This window comes from Trachinotus anak, unplaced genomic scaffold (genome assembly GCF_046630095.1).
Source record: "Trachinotus anak isolate AG129_WGS33_773 ecotype Australia unplaced genomic scaffold, CSIRO_AGI_Tana_v1 ptg000019l, whole genome shotgun sequence".
In the NCBI taxonomy this organism is placed as follows: Eukaryota; Metazoa; Chordata; class Actinopteri; order Carangiformes; family Carangidae; genus Trachinotus; species Trachinotus anak.
Window position 1 is genome coordinate 9,732,873 of NW_027273870.1, and position 16,293 is coordinate 9,749,165.

The following is a 16,293-nucleotide window of genomic DNA, read 5'->3' on the forward strand; positions in this document are numbered from 1 at the left end:
TACTTCATTACAGAACAGTGAAGAGCTGGAGAGAGTAAGCGATTCAGTGGATCGACTGAAAACGAAGCAGCAATTTTTATCATCTGTTAATCATTGAAGTCATTTCTCAGTTAAATCTTTGTAAAGTGAAATATCTTTAGATTTTTGAACTCCGGGTTGGACAAATCAAGCGCCCGGGGAACGAGTGATGGGCATTTTCACTATTATTTGACATTTAATAAACTCAATATTATGGGGTGACCTGCTCTTAAGGCCGTTCTAAAAAGGCTACAGTGAAGTATAGAATACAAATTTGAAAAATAAGCAAATGTAGTGCAAGGAGGACTTCAAAGCTAATGTCTCAGTAAAAATATCTGAAAAGCTTTAAATGTGGTTGTAGATCAAGATGATGGCAGGATTAAGAGGAGACAATGAAAAATTAAACATTAGTCTATTCTTTTATAACCAAGCAGCATACAAGCTATTTGGATTCAGTTCAGCAGGTGTAGCCTGGATACAAGTGTACACACACACACACACACACACACACACACACACACACACACACACACACACACACACACACACACACACACACACACACACACACACACACACAAAAAAAAGCAGTGAGTCCAGAGAAGTATTATCTCCTCCAAAATGGAAAGAATGCATGAGGCTCGTTGCTGAGTGTACTAATTCAGATAGCCCTTTCAAACCAGAGGAAGTGGCTGGGATAAGAGCCACGCAGGAAGGCATGTGAACTATGAAAGGCTGTCACGTCACAGCTCTCAGCCAGAGTAGATAGAGGGAAAGCGAAGATGTGGTGGGGTCCAGAATTAGCAAGCACTGCCTTCACCACTTAAGCTTCACTTCAACGCGACAGGTGCTAAGTGGTTAGAAACAGGCTGTAGCCCAGTTGTGTGTGTGTGTGTGTCTGTCTGTGTATGAGGGTATGTGTGTGTGGGGCTTGTATTCATCCACACTTTAATCCTCTCACTTCCTCTTCTGTAGCTGCTGGACATGTCTGGTAGATCTGGAGGGGCTGAACATGCGTCACCTGTGGCGACCAGGGGTCAAGGCGCTGCTGAGGATCATCGAGGTCGTGGAGGCCAATTACCCAGAGACTCTGGGGCGACTGCTCATCCTGAGAGCCCCCAGGGTCTTCCCTGTCCTCTGGACACTGGTAAGAACCAGGAGGAATACACATGAACTAGAGCAATATGTTGCCCTCCTCTTAGAGTAATGTGTAGTCCATCCACAGAATATAAACACCATCATTATCACAGCCCACTATAGCAGCCCTAAAGCCTTAAAATAACGGAGTCTCTGTTAGCAAACAGAAGCTTTACGAACTGCTAACTCTTTTTCACCCACACAAAACACACATATTATGTTCTGCTCGCGTTATTACAGTAAATTCATATGTTTGCTCTGCAGTAACTAGGATACAACCATTTGATGTGTCCATAACCACCTCTGCCTCTGGCCTTAGGTGAGTCCATTCATTGATGAAAACACCCGCAAGAAGTTCCTCATCTATGCAGGCAACGACTACCAGGGTCCTGGAGGTCTGGTAGACTACATCGACAAGGAGATCATCCCTGACTTCCTGGGAGGAGAGTGCATGGTGAGTATCTGATGAAGATTTAAACTTGTAGGTTATATTTTGAGAATATGATTTAATTCTTTAACTGAACTTTCTGGGACATGACACCACCCACACTGTGCTCTCCTTTACTGTCCCAATTTGCATATGTGCACATGGTTTTTCTATGCAGTGTGAAGTACCAGAAGGCGGCCTGGTTCCCAAGTCAATGTACCGCACAGCTGAGGAGCTGGAGAATGAGGATGTCCGCCTGTGGACAGAGACAATCTACCAAAGCGCCAGCATCTTTAAGGGAGCTCCACACGAGGTGAGGCTGAACACAGCAGCAAAGTGGGAGGTAGAGATGATAAGTGCGTGGGGATGTTTTGCATGAATGTAGGGCAGGAGAACAGAGAGCTGCCTGGTGTCTCTGATGGAGGTTTTGTTGAATGTTCTGCCATCTAGTGGTTGTAATGTGCAGGTGACTTCTTAGTGGTTTCTGAATTCAGACCAAATGTAGCTCAGCTTTGAAACATAATCTGCTGTTACTGCCACGTTACATAATTCATACCAAAGGAAGGGGTGCATCATCACTCATAATCACCCTTCTGGAAGCAGTTTTGATGTCATGGTTATGATCCTGTCTTCATCACAAACAGATGTTCTCTGCTTCTCACTAATTTCTCTATTGTGCCTCATTGAACTGATACTTAAATGTGGAGCAACATGAAACAAACCTGAGCACTGGTATGAAGGGCAAAAATAAAAAGTGCAAGGTTCACTGCCACAGTGTGTTGAGTCCTGATTAGTCCTGTTAAAGAAAAGATGTGTGTAAAGAAAAATAAGAGAGCAGCTAACGTTGCTAAAATGATTCTCTGTACTGCTGTTTAGTTCTTGTCTTTCTCTCCTGAAACATGTCTTAATTACAGTTTGTCTTCTTCCCCCCACTTTTCTTTCTTCCAACCAGCTGCTGATAGAAATCATCGACGCCTCCTCAGTCATCACCTGGGACTTTGATGTGTGCAAAGGCGACGTTGTTTTCAACATCTACCACTCCAAGCGGGCCCCCCAGCCACCTCGTAAAGACCCCCTGGGCGCCCACGGCATCACCTCTCCAGGGGGCAACAACGTGCAGCTTATTGACAAGTCATGGACGCTGGGGCAAGATTACAGCATGGTGGAGTCACCACTCACCTGCAAGGAGGGAGAGAGCGTGCAGGTGAGGATCCAGGATCATGGATAACATTTTGTGTGTGTGTGTGTGTGTGTGTGTGTGTGTGTGTGTGTGTGTGTGTGTGTTTTTTTTTTTATGGGTTGTTTTTGCTTGTCAGTCATTAACGTTGTCAGTATCTTCTCCTCAGGGCTCCCACATAACACGATGGCCAGGCTTTTACATCCTCCAGTGGAAGTTCCACAACATGCCAGCCTGCTCGGCCACCAACCTGCCTCGAGTGGACGACGTGCTGGCCACCCTGCAGGTCTCCTCGCACAAATGTAAAGTCATGTACTACACCGAGGTGTTGGGCTCTGAGGACTTCAGGTTGGTAAATCTGAGTGTGTGTTTGTGTGTGTGAGAGAGTGAAAGACAAAAACATACATTTGTGTCCATGCTATACACATGTAGTGTGTGTGTGTGTGTGTCCCCATATTTTTGCTATTTTTCAGGTGTTTTATCATGATGTGATGTTTTAATTTCAGACATTATTTCTTTATGATTGCTCATTTTTCACTCCTGTCTTCTTTCAGTTTTTCCCCTCTACAACCTACTACATAGTGACACGTATGACTTATGATTAATTACATAATGCTGCTAAAATGATCTTATGAAATGCCTTAAGAGCATCATGAGTTTTTAGGCCCAGAGTTTTGAAATGAGGATGCTTCCCTGCCTGAGAAACTCCTTTAATCTAAATTTTTCTGTCCAATCCGCTCCTGTTCTATCTCTCACAACCCCGTCCTCCTCCTCCTCCTCCTCCTCTTGTCTTCCTCCTGTGAAGAACCGCTTGCTGTGATGTGCAGAGTTTGTAAGTGGCTCAGTGTTTGCCCCTTTTCCTTTAGCACGACCTCATCATCACCGCTGCTTTTGGCTGCTGATCTGAATGCCCCCCTCCATGGCAGTCACGCTTCTAATGCAGCAAAGAGATGCTTGTTTGCATCTGTTCTTGCTTACAATTTACCATTTTAGGGTTGGCTAACAGGAAGTTGCTTTATTCACACTGAAGAAAGTGTCCTTGCATTGCGACTGCAGTCCAACTCACTGGCTTCAGTTACTCTGCTTGCATCACTAACAATATTAGGAATCTTGCATTGGAACATGTTCAGCACACTTGTGGTCAACTGCTGTATATCCAAGAGTGTGCATGCGCGCGTGCACACGCGCGTACACACACAGACACACACACACAGACACACACACACACACACCCACACACCCCCCAAAACCCACCAATACATGCACTTGTTTACCCACATCCAAAGACATCTCCTGGCATTGGTATTTGTTTTTCATCCATGTGTACTACCAACCCACTGAATCTCTCTCTTTTCCTCAGTTTATCTGCTGTTTAATTTTACCATCCAACTCATTCTAGTAGTTTGTAACAGGATGTTTTGCTAATGGTTTCCACGTTTGATTGAGTTTTAAAGGTTCTGTAGATGTTGCACTAGACCACCAGCATCTCAGACCAAAACAAATGCTTCATCGGCCACAACCCATGCTTTCCTTCCTTTATGTTCTAACTCAGCAAGGTGTTGACGAAGTTCAGTGAAAGTAACCACTAAATACAAATAAAGTTACCGTGTACATGAGAGCCAACAAAAAACAATCTAGTCACAGCCATTAGCCCACACTAACATTGCCTTGATACGCTTCACAGCAAAGCTGACAGTTAGGCGGCTAGCAATCGCAATATTTGCCGAACACATTCATAATATCATTAACGCCAGGCTAGCTAATGTTATCATGTTACTGTAGCCGGTCTGGAGGATTTTTTTCACCTGAACGCTGCATATGGCACTGTGCCATCTCACCTGTGGGCGGTGCCTATGTGTTTATAAAAGAGGGGAGGACCAACGGTTTACCAGGGGGACTGGCATACACGAACACACACACATACATGCACCAACATGCACATGCTCATGGATGAGGTTACCAAACCAAAGACCAGAGAAACTCAAATCACAACACTCTCAGAGGGGGCGTGACTGTGTTCTCAGCTCAGGACGCCACTGCAATGAATCTCCCCTTCATGAAGACTATAAAGTTCAGTTTTTATGGAGTTGTAGTTTGTTGAGTATGTGGTTTGGGGTGTTGTATTGTATTATACAGAGAGATCTGTTATTTAGCCTACCCTCATTGATATAAATGGGGTGGACAAAATAACACCAGTCCCTACAGCAGAATAGATTTCAATAGCACCACAAACTGCAGCAGGACTGTTGTAATCGGCTGCAGTAGTTTTAACAACATGTACCAAATAAGCCTGCTGAGTGTACATGATACATTGTAGACATGGACTTCAAAGAAATTGTTGATGATCCAAACAAGTGAACCAAGCAGTCTCCTACCAGATATACTTTAATAATACTTTTTACTTTTTCATGCTGAAGCTAATGCAATATGGAAAAAACAGGCTTTGCCACAGGCAGCTATGCTTTCAAAGATGCGAGGAAGCCATTAACACCAAAGGCTTTTTGGATTTGCATGTGAGTGGATCTGCTTCTGTCCTCAACAACACAACCTGAAGCCAGCAAGAATCAATTTCCCAGAAAGTATTCCTAGAAAAAAAAATTAATTGGAACAAGCAAAGTATTTGGCATTTTTATATCCTCTCTCACATATTCTAATTCCCTTTTCCACACACTGTTGTTTGTTGCAGGCTATGGTAGAGCCTGAGTGTTATGTGCCACACAGTGTGAATTAATAGTCTTCCAGTAGGCTTGATTTGGCTGCATGGCCCTGCATCATGAGCACGAGTTGTGCACACAGAATGCATTCAGTCAGTCACTGGCAGACTGGGGTTGCTCAGGTGTTGCATACAAATTAGCTGACGTTTTTCCCCACCTCACATGTAATCTGGGTCTCTGTCTCTTCTTTCAGGGGTTCGATGACCAGCCTGGAGTCGAGCCACAGCGGCTTCTCACAGCTCAGCGCTGCAACCACCTCCTCTAGCCAGTCGCAGTCCAGCTCGATGATCTCCAGGTAGAAAATGGAAGCAGAGGACTTCAATCCCCCCCACTGCCTTTACCATCAACACTGAAGCCAACTCTTCTTCTCCTGCCCCTCCTCCTCCTCCTTGTCCTGCTCCTAATCTTTGGACTCTGTTCCTATTGCACAGCCAGTCTGTATGGAACTGAAGCATGCTTGCACAAACAGAAGACAAAGAATATAAAAAATCTGAGGCAAAAAGAAAAAAAACAGACTGTGTACAATTTAAAGGGCTGATTTTTGCACAACGGTCATATATTTCTTGTGTCTGGCATCTCTGCCAGGCAGCAGTTTGAATCATTAAACATTAGTGGAATGTTTGTTTGCATCATGTTGTGTGCAGGCTGGAAAGGTTAAAGGTCAAGAGTTGGGTTGGGGTGCCTTTGCAGCACTGGAAGCCGAAAGAAGCAATATTCTCATTCTGGGAGCGACAGGACCAGATGATGACACTGGAGGCACTGTTACATTTATGCATTTACATGTACATCCACATAAACAGTACTGAGACGACGCATACCTCATTCATGTGCGTTGGCTGAAAAGACTAGATGTGCTGTTACATACAGAAAACACCACCAACACATAAATATACACATGGACGTTTGATAACTTGCAAAAATTTACAGTGTTTGCCATATTGTTACCAGAGAGGTTTGTTCAATCTGGTGAACTGTTTATAGGTCAAGTGGGTGGGTGTGGGGTAAACTCTTTAGACCAGGGTCGAATATCATCTGCAAATATATATATATATTTTTTTTTCATTCTGTATGGAATTAATGGATTGGGTGGAGCTCCCTGAATCATGAGATTGCAGATGGTGTCAGCAAAGTTGCCAGTTGACAGGAAACTAGAGATGCTTTCCTGTGGCTGTCAGCTTTTTGGCATTCATTTTGTTGTGTTGTGTGGCAAAGCCCACCCGTCTGTCTCACGAGGGCTTCATCAATTCTTGGAAAGCATTTGACTATTTGCCCTGGGTCTGACTCTTAGCGAAGTAATCCGCTAGAAGCAATAACACATGTTTGACTTTCTACTGTGTGACATATTTCTATTTATCATTAAAATGTATGTGGAGGATCATGGGTGCTGATTGCAGATGACTATTTTATTGTGTACAGGCAGACAGTCCAACTGAGCCAGTAAACCGCTAAACTCTGTGGCATCAACATCATCATCACTTATTGACTCTGTTACCATTATGTCACAAAAATAACTGGCTAGATTTTCTGCTGGGCACAGTTTATTATCCTCATACATTGAAAACTTCAGTAATCAATACCTGGAATGACCACACTTAGTTTTCTTTATGTCCAGCGTCTGCACAATTGAGCAACTCGAGTCAAATCAAGTCATCAAGGGGATGCCTTGTCACTGATTTGTGAATGTGCTACTGATTGGTCAGCACTTGCTAACCAATGAAATACCTGAATTTGGAGGGTTGTGGTGTAATTTGGCAGAACTGCCATCATTGTCTACTTTTTTTTTTTTCCAGAGTGATGTCGATTTCAGTGTGCATTGGGGATGAATGTTACTTTGTGATTATCATTTGATGGCGCGCCAGTAGACAACATATTGAAGCTGTATATGTGTTGGTTGGAGTTTGTTACTGTTTTTCAGAGCTGAGTACTTGATGGGGTGAAGCAGTGTGGTGTGTTGCTGCATGCTCACATGGTGATTGGGTTTACAGATTTATTATTTAAAAATTAAAAAAATAGCCATTCTAAGAGCCATGTGTCAATAAATACCATTTTAGCCTTTGTAAACATTACTTAGAAACGTACCTGCTTTTTTCAAGGTCACCACTGTAATAGATGAGTGATTGTGAATTGAATGAACATTTCTAAATGCAACACATCCATGCAACAGTTTTTTCGATTTTTTTAATACAGTTTATTTGGTTAATAAGCATTGATGACTTCACATAGATCAGACTCCCTGTAGAGGGCAGAAATGATCACCATTGCCAAGAGTCATCGGGTGCTGTTGCCATGGTAACCGAGTGCAGCTGACAGCAAAAAGAAACAAAAAAAAAAAGAAAAAAGAAACATAAGATGGAGGCTTTCTCCTGTAATTACTGGCCCTGCCTGTTGTTTTTTGATACATGAAACTGCTTGTTTTTAACTGTAAATGAAAGGTCAAGGGTTAACATGTGGTAACTGTCATTAACTGCAATAACATGAAATGCTTTACTGAGAAAAAGAACCTCCTCTGATTGAGGGCTATTAGGTGTGTGTGATGGTATGAAAGAATGAATGTTAGGAACAGTGGCATAAAAGATGCCTGTAAAATGTGTGTAAACACTCCTCCTGACCCTTAGGGCAGGTGTGTTTCTCTGCTCGGCCTCTTCTCACTCTCTGAAGCATGTCTAGAACCACACAACTAACCTTCCTTCACCTGGTTATTTCTCCACGAAACTTGATTTCCTTTTCTTCAATGGTTCAACTGATGAAACAACAAGCTGCATCACGTCAGACCTTACTACTCTTATATTTCCTTTTCTCTCTCTATCTAATCTTTATCACTTGTACACTCCGGTTTTGCAGTTTTGCTTTCAAACACTTCATTGTGTATATCTTAGAAAGCAGAGTGGACCTTTTGATGGAAGCCATAGGCATAAACACTGAACACTTTTCATCAAGATCTCATTGACAAATGAGGGCTATAACTGTTCGTCTTGACTGGTCAGCACATTTGTCCCTGTCCCTGCTTCCTTTTCTGACATTGTTGCATATCTTCTCTTTACCTTGATGTAAGAAATTATCTAAAAAGTACATGTTTGGATTAATGAGAATATGGCGCCTTTACATGTTTTGAAAACATTAAACTTGAATTATGAAAAATTACATGCACTTGTATCAAATTCATTTGTTTTTTACCTGTGACTTTGCTAGTTTTCTTTACGTGATCATGAAGTAGAGTGCATATTATCTTTCAAAACATTATAGGGATATGTTAAGTTTTCCTTAATTTTGAGAATGATGAGAAAAAACAATGTCAATTACCAATTGTTCAATGTGTCCTTCTACATAGTGTAATCACTATGCCAGCAGCAGCTTTCTTTTGTTTTTTAATGACTTAATGAGAATCTTGATGTGTGCTTCTCAATAATGATCTGTCCACAGTGACCTCAATTTACTCATTGCAAACTGCTGTTTTCCAGTCTGAATTTTCTTCCTGGTACTTTCAGTGCTGCTGTGGGTAAATTCAGGTCAAATCAGTGTCACTGAATGTAGGTTGAAAATCCTTTGATGGATGGATCCCTCTTCATCCTTCAAAGGATGGAGAAGGACCAAAAGTAATAACCAGCTTCTCTGATTTTCTGGAATTTAGAAGCAGAAAGTCTCATAAGAAACTTGTTTTTTACAGCAGCCAGGTAAGCCTCAAATTGCCTATTGTTGTTGCGTTTATGAATAAAATTGGTTTAGCTGTTGAAATTTATTCCATAACTACATAAAATTTGCCCTGAGCCCTGAGATACACTGTATTTCACATATAATTTAGATGAAATATAGCATCGAAGTTTAATATGTAGATTAAGTTCAGCTGTCATTGTAGTCTCTATGCCATGGAAATTTAGTATTTGTTATACCCTGCTGGATTACATGCACATGACATATTTTAGGGATCATTTAGTTGAGTTACTGTTTCAGTGGTGAAAGATGAGCTCTTAGCATCCCTCTTGGTCCTCTTTTATCTATCATACTGTTCTAGTAGATCTGTCCAGGTTTTATGTGTAGGAGTGTTAAAAGAGCTTGTTGCACGATGGATCGCCAGTAGCCTGTCTCCTCTGGTGGAGTATTCTCATCAGTGAGCATGTCGATCTTGGTCCAGAATTGGTGCAGGATTCCTGTCTTGCCTCCAGAGTTACTTTGGTAATCTCAGCCTCCTCACCATTCACTCTATCTACTTTAAAAAAAAAATAAAAAAAAAATGATATTCAACTCTTTGTGCTTAATTTCAAGAGACAACAGATCATCCAGTTTGTATTTTATTTGCAGTGGAATCAAGTGGAACACGTTCCACTGGAAAGCTTTTTTTTGGTTGTTTTTTTGGCTGAGACAATTTTATTGTCTGAACCGTCTGCATTTCTCCTGGTCAGTGTTGTGATTATTTCTCCTTAGCTATCAACATTTCCCTATAACTCATTATGTTTTTATTATCACAGATCAGTCAGATTAGAGTCTGATCCTGATCCATATGGCATCTTATTTTTTTCTTCTTTTTTTTGTTTAAAAAAAACAAACTATAAAACTATATAAAGTTATACCTTGAGCTGTCTGTCAGTACAAGAAAATACTGGTTCTTTTTTCCCTTTTTGTTGTTAAAAAAAAATAAAATGAAATAAAAATGATGCAGATAACTGCCTGTCAGTACAAGAAAATGTTGCATGGACTCAAGTTTTGCTTATTGGTGTAATTTGCCCTTTGAACCACTAGATGACAGTATTCACCCGCAAAACACCACACTGGCGCTAAACGTAGGCCCCGCCCCCCCAAGTGACGCTAAATACGGAAGCAAAACAGTATGTTTGGGCTTCACGTTGCATGTGTCAGTTGAATTTTATTTTTGAAAAAATCGTCTTTTCGCGCAGGATAAGTCGTCTCCGCCAGGCCGACTCAGATGTCTGCTCCTCCCACAGAGGACCTGGTCAAACAATGGGAAAGGTCAGGTCGCTGTTCTGTCGTTTATAGACCTCAGCTATATACAGTAAACTACACACAGTACAATTAATATCAGTGGCACTTGTTTTCAACAGTGTAGCCACTGTTATCATGGGCTAATTTGAAGGCGCTGAGCGATATTACTACTAAATCTGCCTGAGACCCCGCCCCGCCCTGTTGTAACTCTGCCAGCAGCTCTGGACCTGCGCCACCTTTCCCCAGCAGCCATTGATTTGAGAGTTTGTCATGACAAGGCCACTGATAACACCATGATTCTGTATTATGTCCTTATGCTGCCTGCCATCTCCACCACAGATTTGTGTGTGTGTGTGTGTGTGTGTGTGTGTGTGTGTGTGTGTGTGTGTGTGTGTGTGTGTGTGTGTGTGTGTGTGTGTGGAGCTGAGAGCAGCTGAGTCCAGCTGAGTGAGGTGTCATCTGTGTGTGAGCCCTGAGCTTAGTTATTTACACTTTTTGTCACCAACAATTACAAAGTCTACATCATAATCCCCGGTCTCAGAGTAGAATGGTCCTACTTCTGTGTGGTTGTATGGAAGAAGCCTTAGACCTACTGTAGATCAAACTCTCTACATTTTTATTATCATTATTCTTAATTCTTTTAATGGTTAAATCATATCACGTTTGCCGTCACATAACCAGACTGTAGAGCTCTGAAGGCAGAGCGACCTGCAGGGAGCAACAGGAGCAGAGAGACAACAAAGTTCAAAACTACAGGAGAGAGAGAGAGAGAGAGAGAGAGAGAGAGAGAGTGATGGAAAGAGAGGACAGAAGGAGGAAAGAGAGAGAAAGGGGCACAAGTCTGCAAGCCCATGTGCTCGAGGGTGTAAACAAACAGAGTTAGAGTGATGCAGTGGTCTTCAGAAAGTTTGCAGTAATCTCGTTAGCAGGTTAGCAGACTGTACCGTCTATACTGGGTTGAACTGATTGAGACTGAGGCCGATCTGCTGGTGGTGGAATACCAAAGGTACACAGCCTGAAATAGAAGAAGAATAAAGTGCTGAAAGTTAAGGCATAAAAATGAGTTTTAAGTTTTGATTTACGGAGTTAGAGAGTCAGATGTCTGCAAGGAGGTTGTTCCAGAGAAAGGCAGCATGATGAAAGAAGTCTGCAGACGTTTTACTTCTGAGAACGCAGAGCATGGGATGAAATATCAGGTTTGAGGAAATCAGACTGGGGCCTACCCATTTATGATTTTGTGTGTCATTAGAAGAGCCTTAAAGTCTGATCTGACTTAAGGAAGCTAGGGTTGGTGTAATAAGGTCAAATTTTCTAGATTTACCTGAAATTAAAGCTGAACCATTTGAAGATTTTTAGCACAAGCATGTGACAGGCCTGAAAACAGAATGTTACAATAATCCAGTCTGGATGACACAAAGGTGTGAATTAGGATTTCATCTGCCATAGACAGAGAAGACTCAATTTTAGCTCTGTTACAAAGGTGGAAAAAGGTGGTTGGTCACATTAAAGGAGGAAAAAATCTATCACTTTAACAGGGGTGTGTACACGTTTTATATCCACTGTATATATATTGTGAAACAACCCTGTTTCCATAAAAATTGGGACAGTGTGTAAAATATAAATACAGAATGTGATGATGTGCAGATCATGTAAACCCATGTTTAATTGAAATAGAACAAAGACATCACATCAAATGTTGAAATGCTGAAATTTTATGAAAAATATATGATCAGTTTGAATTTGATGCCAGCAACACGTTTCAAAAGAGTTGGGACAGGGGCATGTTTACCACTGTGTTGCATCACCTCTTCTTTTAACAACACTCTGTCGACGTTTGGGAGCTGAGGAGATCAGTTGCTGGAGTTTTGAAATTGAAATGTTGTATCATTCTTGCCTGATATAAGATTTCAACTGCTTCAACCTTTGTCTTATTTTTCATTTCATGGTACGTCAAATGTTTTCAATGGCAGGCAGGCCAGTTTAGCGTCCGGACTCTTCTGCTACGGAGCCATGTTGTTGTTGTAATATGTGCAGAATGTGGTTTGGCATTGTCTTGCTGAAATATGCAAGGCCTTCTCTGAAAAAGATGTGCAAGCTACCCAAGCCATGAACACTAATGCACCCCAAACACCATCACGGATGCTGGCTTTTGAACTGTGCGCTGATAACAAGCTGGATGGTCCCTCTGCTCTTTAGCCAGGAGGACGCGGCGTCCATGACTTCCAAAAAGACTTAGAAATTTTGATTTGTCAGACCACAGGACAGTTTTCAGTTTCACCTCAGACCATCTTAAATGAGGTCAGGCCCAGAGAAGTCAGTGACGTTTCTGAATCATGTTTAGATATGGTTTTTCTTTGCATGGTAGAGTTTCAACCTGCATTTGTGGATGCAGCGACTGTGTTCACAGACAATGGTTTTCAGAAGTGATCCTGAGCCCATGCAGTGATGTGCACTGTAGAATAGTGTCTGTTTTTAATGCAGTGCCGCCTGAGGACCCGAAGATCATGGCCATCCAATCTTGGTTTTCAGCCTTGTCTCTCTGCCTACAGAGATTTCTCTGGATTCTCTAAAATTTGTAATGATATTATGAACCGTAGATGCTGAAATTCCCAAATTCTTTGCAATTTTTCATTGAGAAACATTATTCTTTATCTGTTGCACTATTTGCCCACACAGTCTTTCACAGACTGCCTCTCTGGGAGGCTCTTTTTATACCCAATCATCCACTGACCTGTTGCCAATTAACCTAATTAGTTGTGAAATATTCAGCCAGGTGTTTTTTGTTTTTTTTTAGCATTACACAACTTTTCCAGTCTTTTGTTGCCCCTTTTGCAACCTTTTTGAAACGTGTTGCTGGCATCAAATTCAAATTGAGCAAATAATTTTCACCAAAAAATAAAATTTCAGCATTTCAACATTTGATTTGATATGTTGTCTTTGTTCTATTTTCAATTAAATATGGGTTTACATGATTTGCACATCATCACATTCTGTTTTTATTTACATTTTACACAGGGTCCCAACTTTTTTTGAAACAGGGTTTATATATATAATATATAATATATAATATTAGTGTCACTGCTGTTCGCGCAGTGAGCAGGCCCGTCTGAGGCAGCAGGTGGTGGAGGAGGACAATGAGGACTGGCAGATGAGTCCAGACTTCTCTGGCCTGGAGAGAGTTGGTGGAGTGGACCTCTCCTTCATCAAAGGGGACGACATCAATGCCTGCGCCCAGCTTGTGGTACTCAGCTACCCGGACCTGGAGGTGAGCTGTTCCCTCACTGCACCCAGTAATTACAGATGAACGAAGAGCGTTGTTGACCTTCAGTGGTGAAAGCGGGAACAGCAGCAGCATTAGCCTCCTACCACCCAAATAATAGAAACTTGCATTTATCCCAACTGAATTTATTCAACACACATATAATGAAAAAGTAACAAATGATAATGTAAAATACTGAAAGGCATCGTAACAAGTGCAGCTGCAGTATTGTCTAATGTCAGCTGTCCTCCCTTAAATGGAGATATTATTAAACATGTTTTTTTCAGAGCTGTCTTCACAGGTTGTTACTTCTTGTCCATATTAACCCCATTACTTTTTTTTTTTACAAGATACAAAACAGGCCACGCAACCCTAAAATCTGGCACATTACTACTTACTGTTTTTGTCTGTTTTTTTGGTAAATGCTAATTAAAACAGTTGTGGCCACTAAACCAAAACAATGAGTTTAAAGATCCTAAAATGTTCCACAGAGCTGAGGGGAATTGCAGAGTTGGGGGTTTATTCTCACCATGAGTGACACCTCTCACAGTATCCCACTCCTGTGATCCATTGTGAACATAGAAATATTAATTATAGCAGCTTTATGCTTACCTCATATTTTACATTATTTTAAGCCATTTTCCATCGTGTATAAGTTGTATTTTGGAAATTGTCTGAAGAGAACAGGAAGACGTACAACAATGTAGAATCAATACAAATGTTCCTGCCATAGCAGATAACAACTGGTGGATGTAATATTAGGATATAGAAATGCCAAATACACTGCAATAGTAAATCTTCCAATAACAATAACATGAAGGGATTATGAAATATGAAATAACAGGAAAGTGGTTGTCTCTCAAACCTTTTGTCAAAAACCAAGAAACCAAAAAGAAAACATCCAAACTCAAAAGAGACTTTAGAATGCTATTGATTCACTTTGTACAACTATCTTGTAATCACTAAACCCGTGCCTCCTTTGACAAGTAATGGATTTTGATATTCTTTACCAATTAAATGGTGGATGTCTAAGTCAACCTAAGCACTAAAAGTAGAATTGTCAAGTTTAGAAAGCAATGTTAATTCGCAACAGAGCTGTGGTTTAATCTAGAAAACAGCTCAAGGTTGCGTCTTGTTAAACCCGCTGTTGTTATGGTGACCTTGGCAGTCCCCATTTTCATTTCATTTACTTTTCTGTCCAGCCTTTCACAAGCACTCCTCTTTCCTGCTGTTTATCTGTCGATTAACAAGGGCTGCTGGCACCTTCCCATTATATAAGCCTTTGTAATTAATGACATTTGTCATTGCAGGTTGTTGATACATGGACCCGACAAGGATAATGAAATGTTGCTCAGAAATGCTGCCCAATAATCTGATTATGTTCCCTGCTTGCTTCCCCTAAACTGCTTCAGTTTACTCTGACTCCGCCACCTAAGGCACATTTGTGACACAAAGTAATACTGGTAACATGATGCACAGTGTGTCTACTGCTGCTGACGTCTTACAGGAAAAAAAGCTAAAGTTTGTATTTAAATAAGCTGGGGTCAAACTGAAGCTGATTGTTTTTTAAACTGTGAATTTTTTCAACATGAACAGCTCCAGTTATTGAAATACTTGTCGACAATACTTTCCCACCCAAGAGGCAGTATTTTATCACTGCTACTTAGCAGAGCTGATGAAGGTCACTGCTGTTAAAAATACAATACTGAAATATCCCTGAAACATATACCTGAGAGGTAGTTGACAGTTCTGATAGCTACAGAAAACATCCATGTGTCACGACTCTGTGGGCTTGATGCTGTACACAGTCGAGAGTTTATGCATGTTTCTTTTGTAGCCACTGCTCCAAGCCTTGACAAAAGATGTTTGCGTCTAATGTTACATCATCTGAGACCGTGGCGCGTCCTCTCGCTGTGAGCACAGAAAGACTTTTCAAGCTGGTCAGAAATGAGCTCACACGTCAGCACCAGAGCGTTGCGGCTTCTGGTCTCCTGAACCCTGTTGATACTCAGTGGGACACTACAATAAGAAGGTCATCAGGGAGAGATGCTTAGCTGTGGTGGTGCTGCCCAAAATAGATAGGTGTAAAGCTGTGCAAGAAGCCTGTGAATGTGTGTTAACTGTTTAAATCATTTTAGGAACCCAATTCATGAAGCCAGTGAGAGTTTCATTTTAAAATCTCAGAGTCTCAAAGAGTCTCAGTTGGACTCTTATCTTTTTAAAGAGGTTGGTTTCCATCAGTTTACTCTTACTGATACTGACCAACTGCAGGGCTGTGGACTGTGGTGCATTTAGCAGTGCAGACAAACAGTAAACAGATGATATCTGAGATGACCTCAGTTGGATATTAAGGCTATAATGTGCTCAAAAAACAGAGAACTACATCCAAAAAGGTGCCTCAGAAATTACAAATGATTCTCATTGTATCACAGTGGTTTAAAGTGTATTTGAGTAATAAATAAACAAGTAATAAATACAAATTTTATATCATAATTTTATACAATTTTGGCAACGGATAGGATAGGAACAGACAGTAATGACTTGTATTTGAAACACATGACTTTCAGAGACTTTATAGCCAAGACTTAAACCTAACTTGTCCCTTCTGTTGACTTCTACTATACTA

The 16,293-nt window shown here is 41.2% G+C and overlaps 2 protein-coding genes across 4 annotated transcripts in view; both read left to right on the forward strand.

Moving 5' to 3' along the window:
• Nucleotides 1–8,614, forward strand: part of LOC139636191 (SEC14-like protein 1) — a 30,130-nt gene extending 21,516 nt beyond the window's left edge. Inside the window, exons 11-17 of one of the 2 annotated variants that reach the window (XM_071504018.1) lie at nucleotides 994–1,165; nucleotides 1,475–1,609; nucleotides 1,761–1,895; nucleotides 2,535–2,786; nucleotides 2,929–3,107; nucleotides 3,565–3,591; nucleotides 5,667–5,984. In XM_071504018.1, the coding sequence (XP_071360119.1) occupies nucleotides 994–1,165; nucleotides 1,475–1,609; nucleotides 1,761–1,895; nucleotides 2,535–2,786; nucleotides 2,929–3,107; nucleotides 3,565–3,591; nucleotides 5,667–5,772 (1,006 nt within the window). In that variant the 3' untranslated portion in view covers nucleotides 5,773–5,984. Of the gene's footprint in view, nucleotides 1–993; nucleotides 1,166–1,474; nucleotides 1,610–1,760; nucleotides 1,896–2,534; nucleotides 2,787–2,928; nucleotides 3,108–3,564; nucleotides 3,592–5,666 lie in introns of both variants that reach the window. The other variant, XM_071504019.1, reaches the window with a different exon arrangement.
• A 1,658-nt stretch (nucleotides 8,615–10,272) lies between these two features.
• LOC139636678 (endonuclease V-like) overlaps nucleotides 10,273–16,293 on the forward strand; it is a 69,824-nt gene continuing 63,803 nt past the window's right edge. For both annotated transcript variants that reach the window (XM_071504928.1, XM_071504929.1), the window contains exons 1-2: nucleotides 10,273–10,435; nucleotides 13,502–13,673. In XM_071504928.1, coding sequence (XP_071361029.1) covers nucleotides 10,392–10,435; nucleotides 13,502–13,673 — 216 coding nt within the window. In that variant the 5' untranslated portion in view covers nucleotides 10,273–10,391. The remainder of the gene's footprint in view (nucleotides 10,436–13,501; nucleotides 13,674–16,293) is intronic.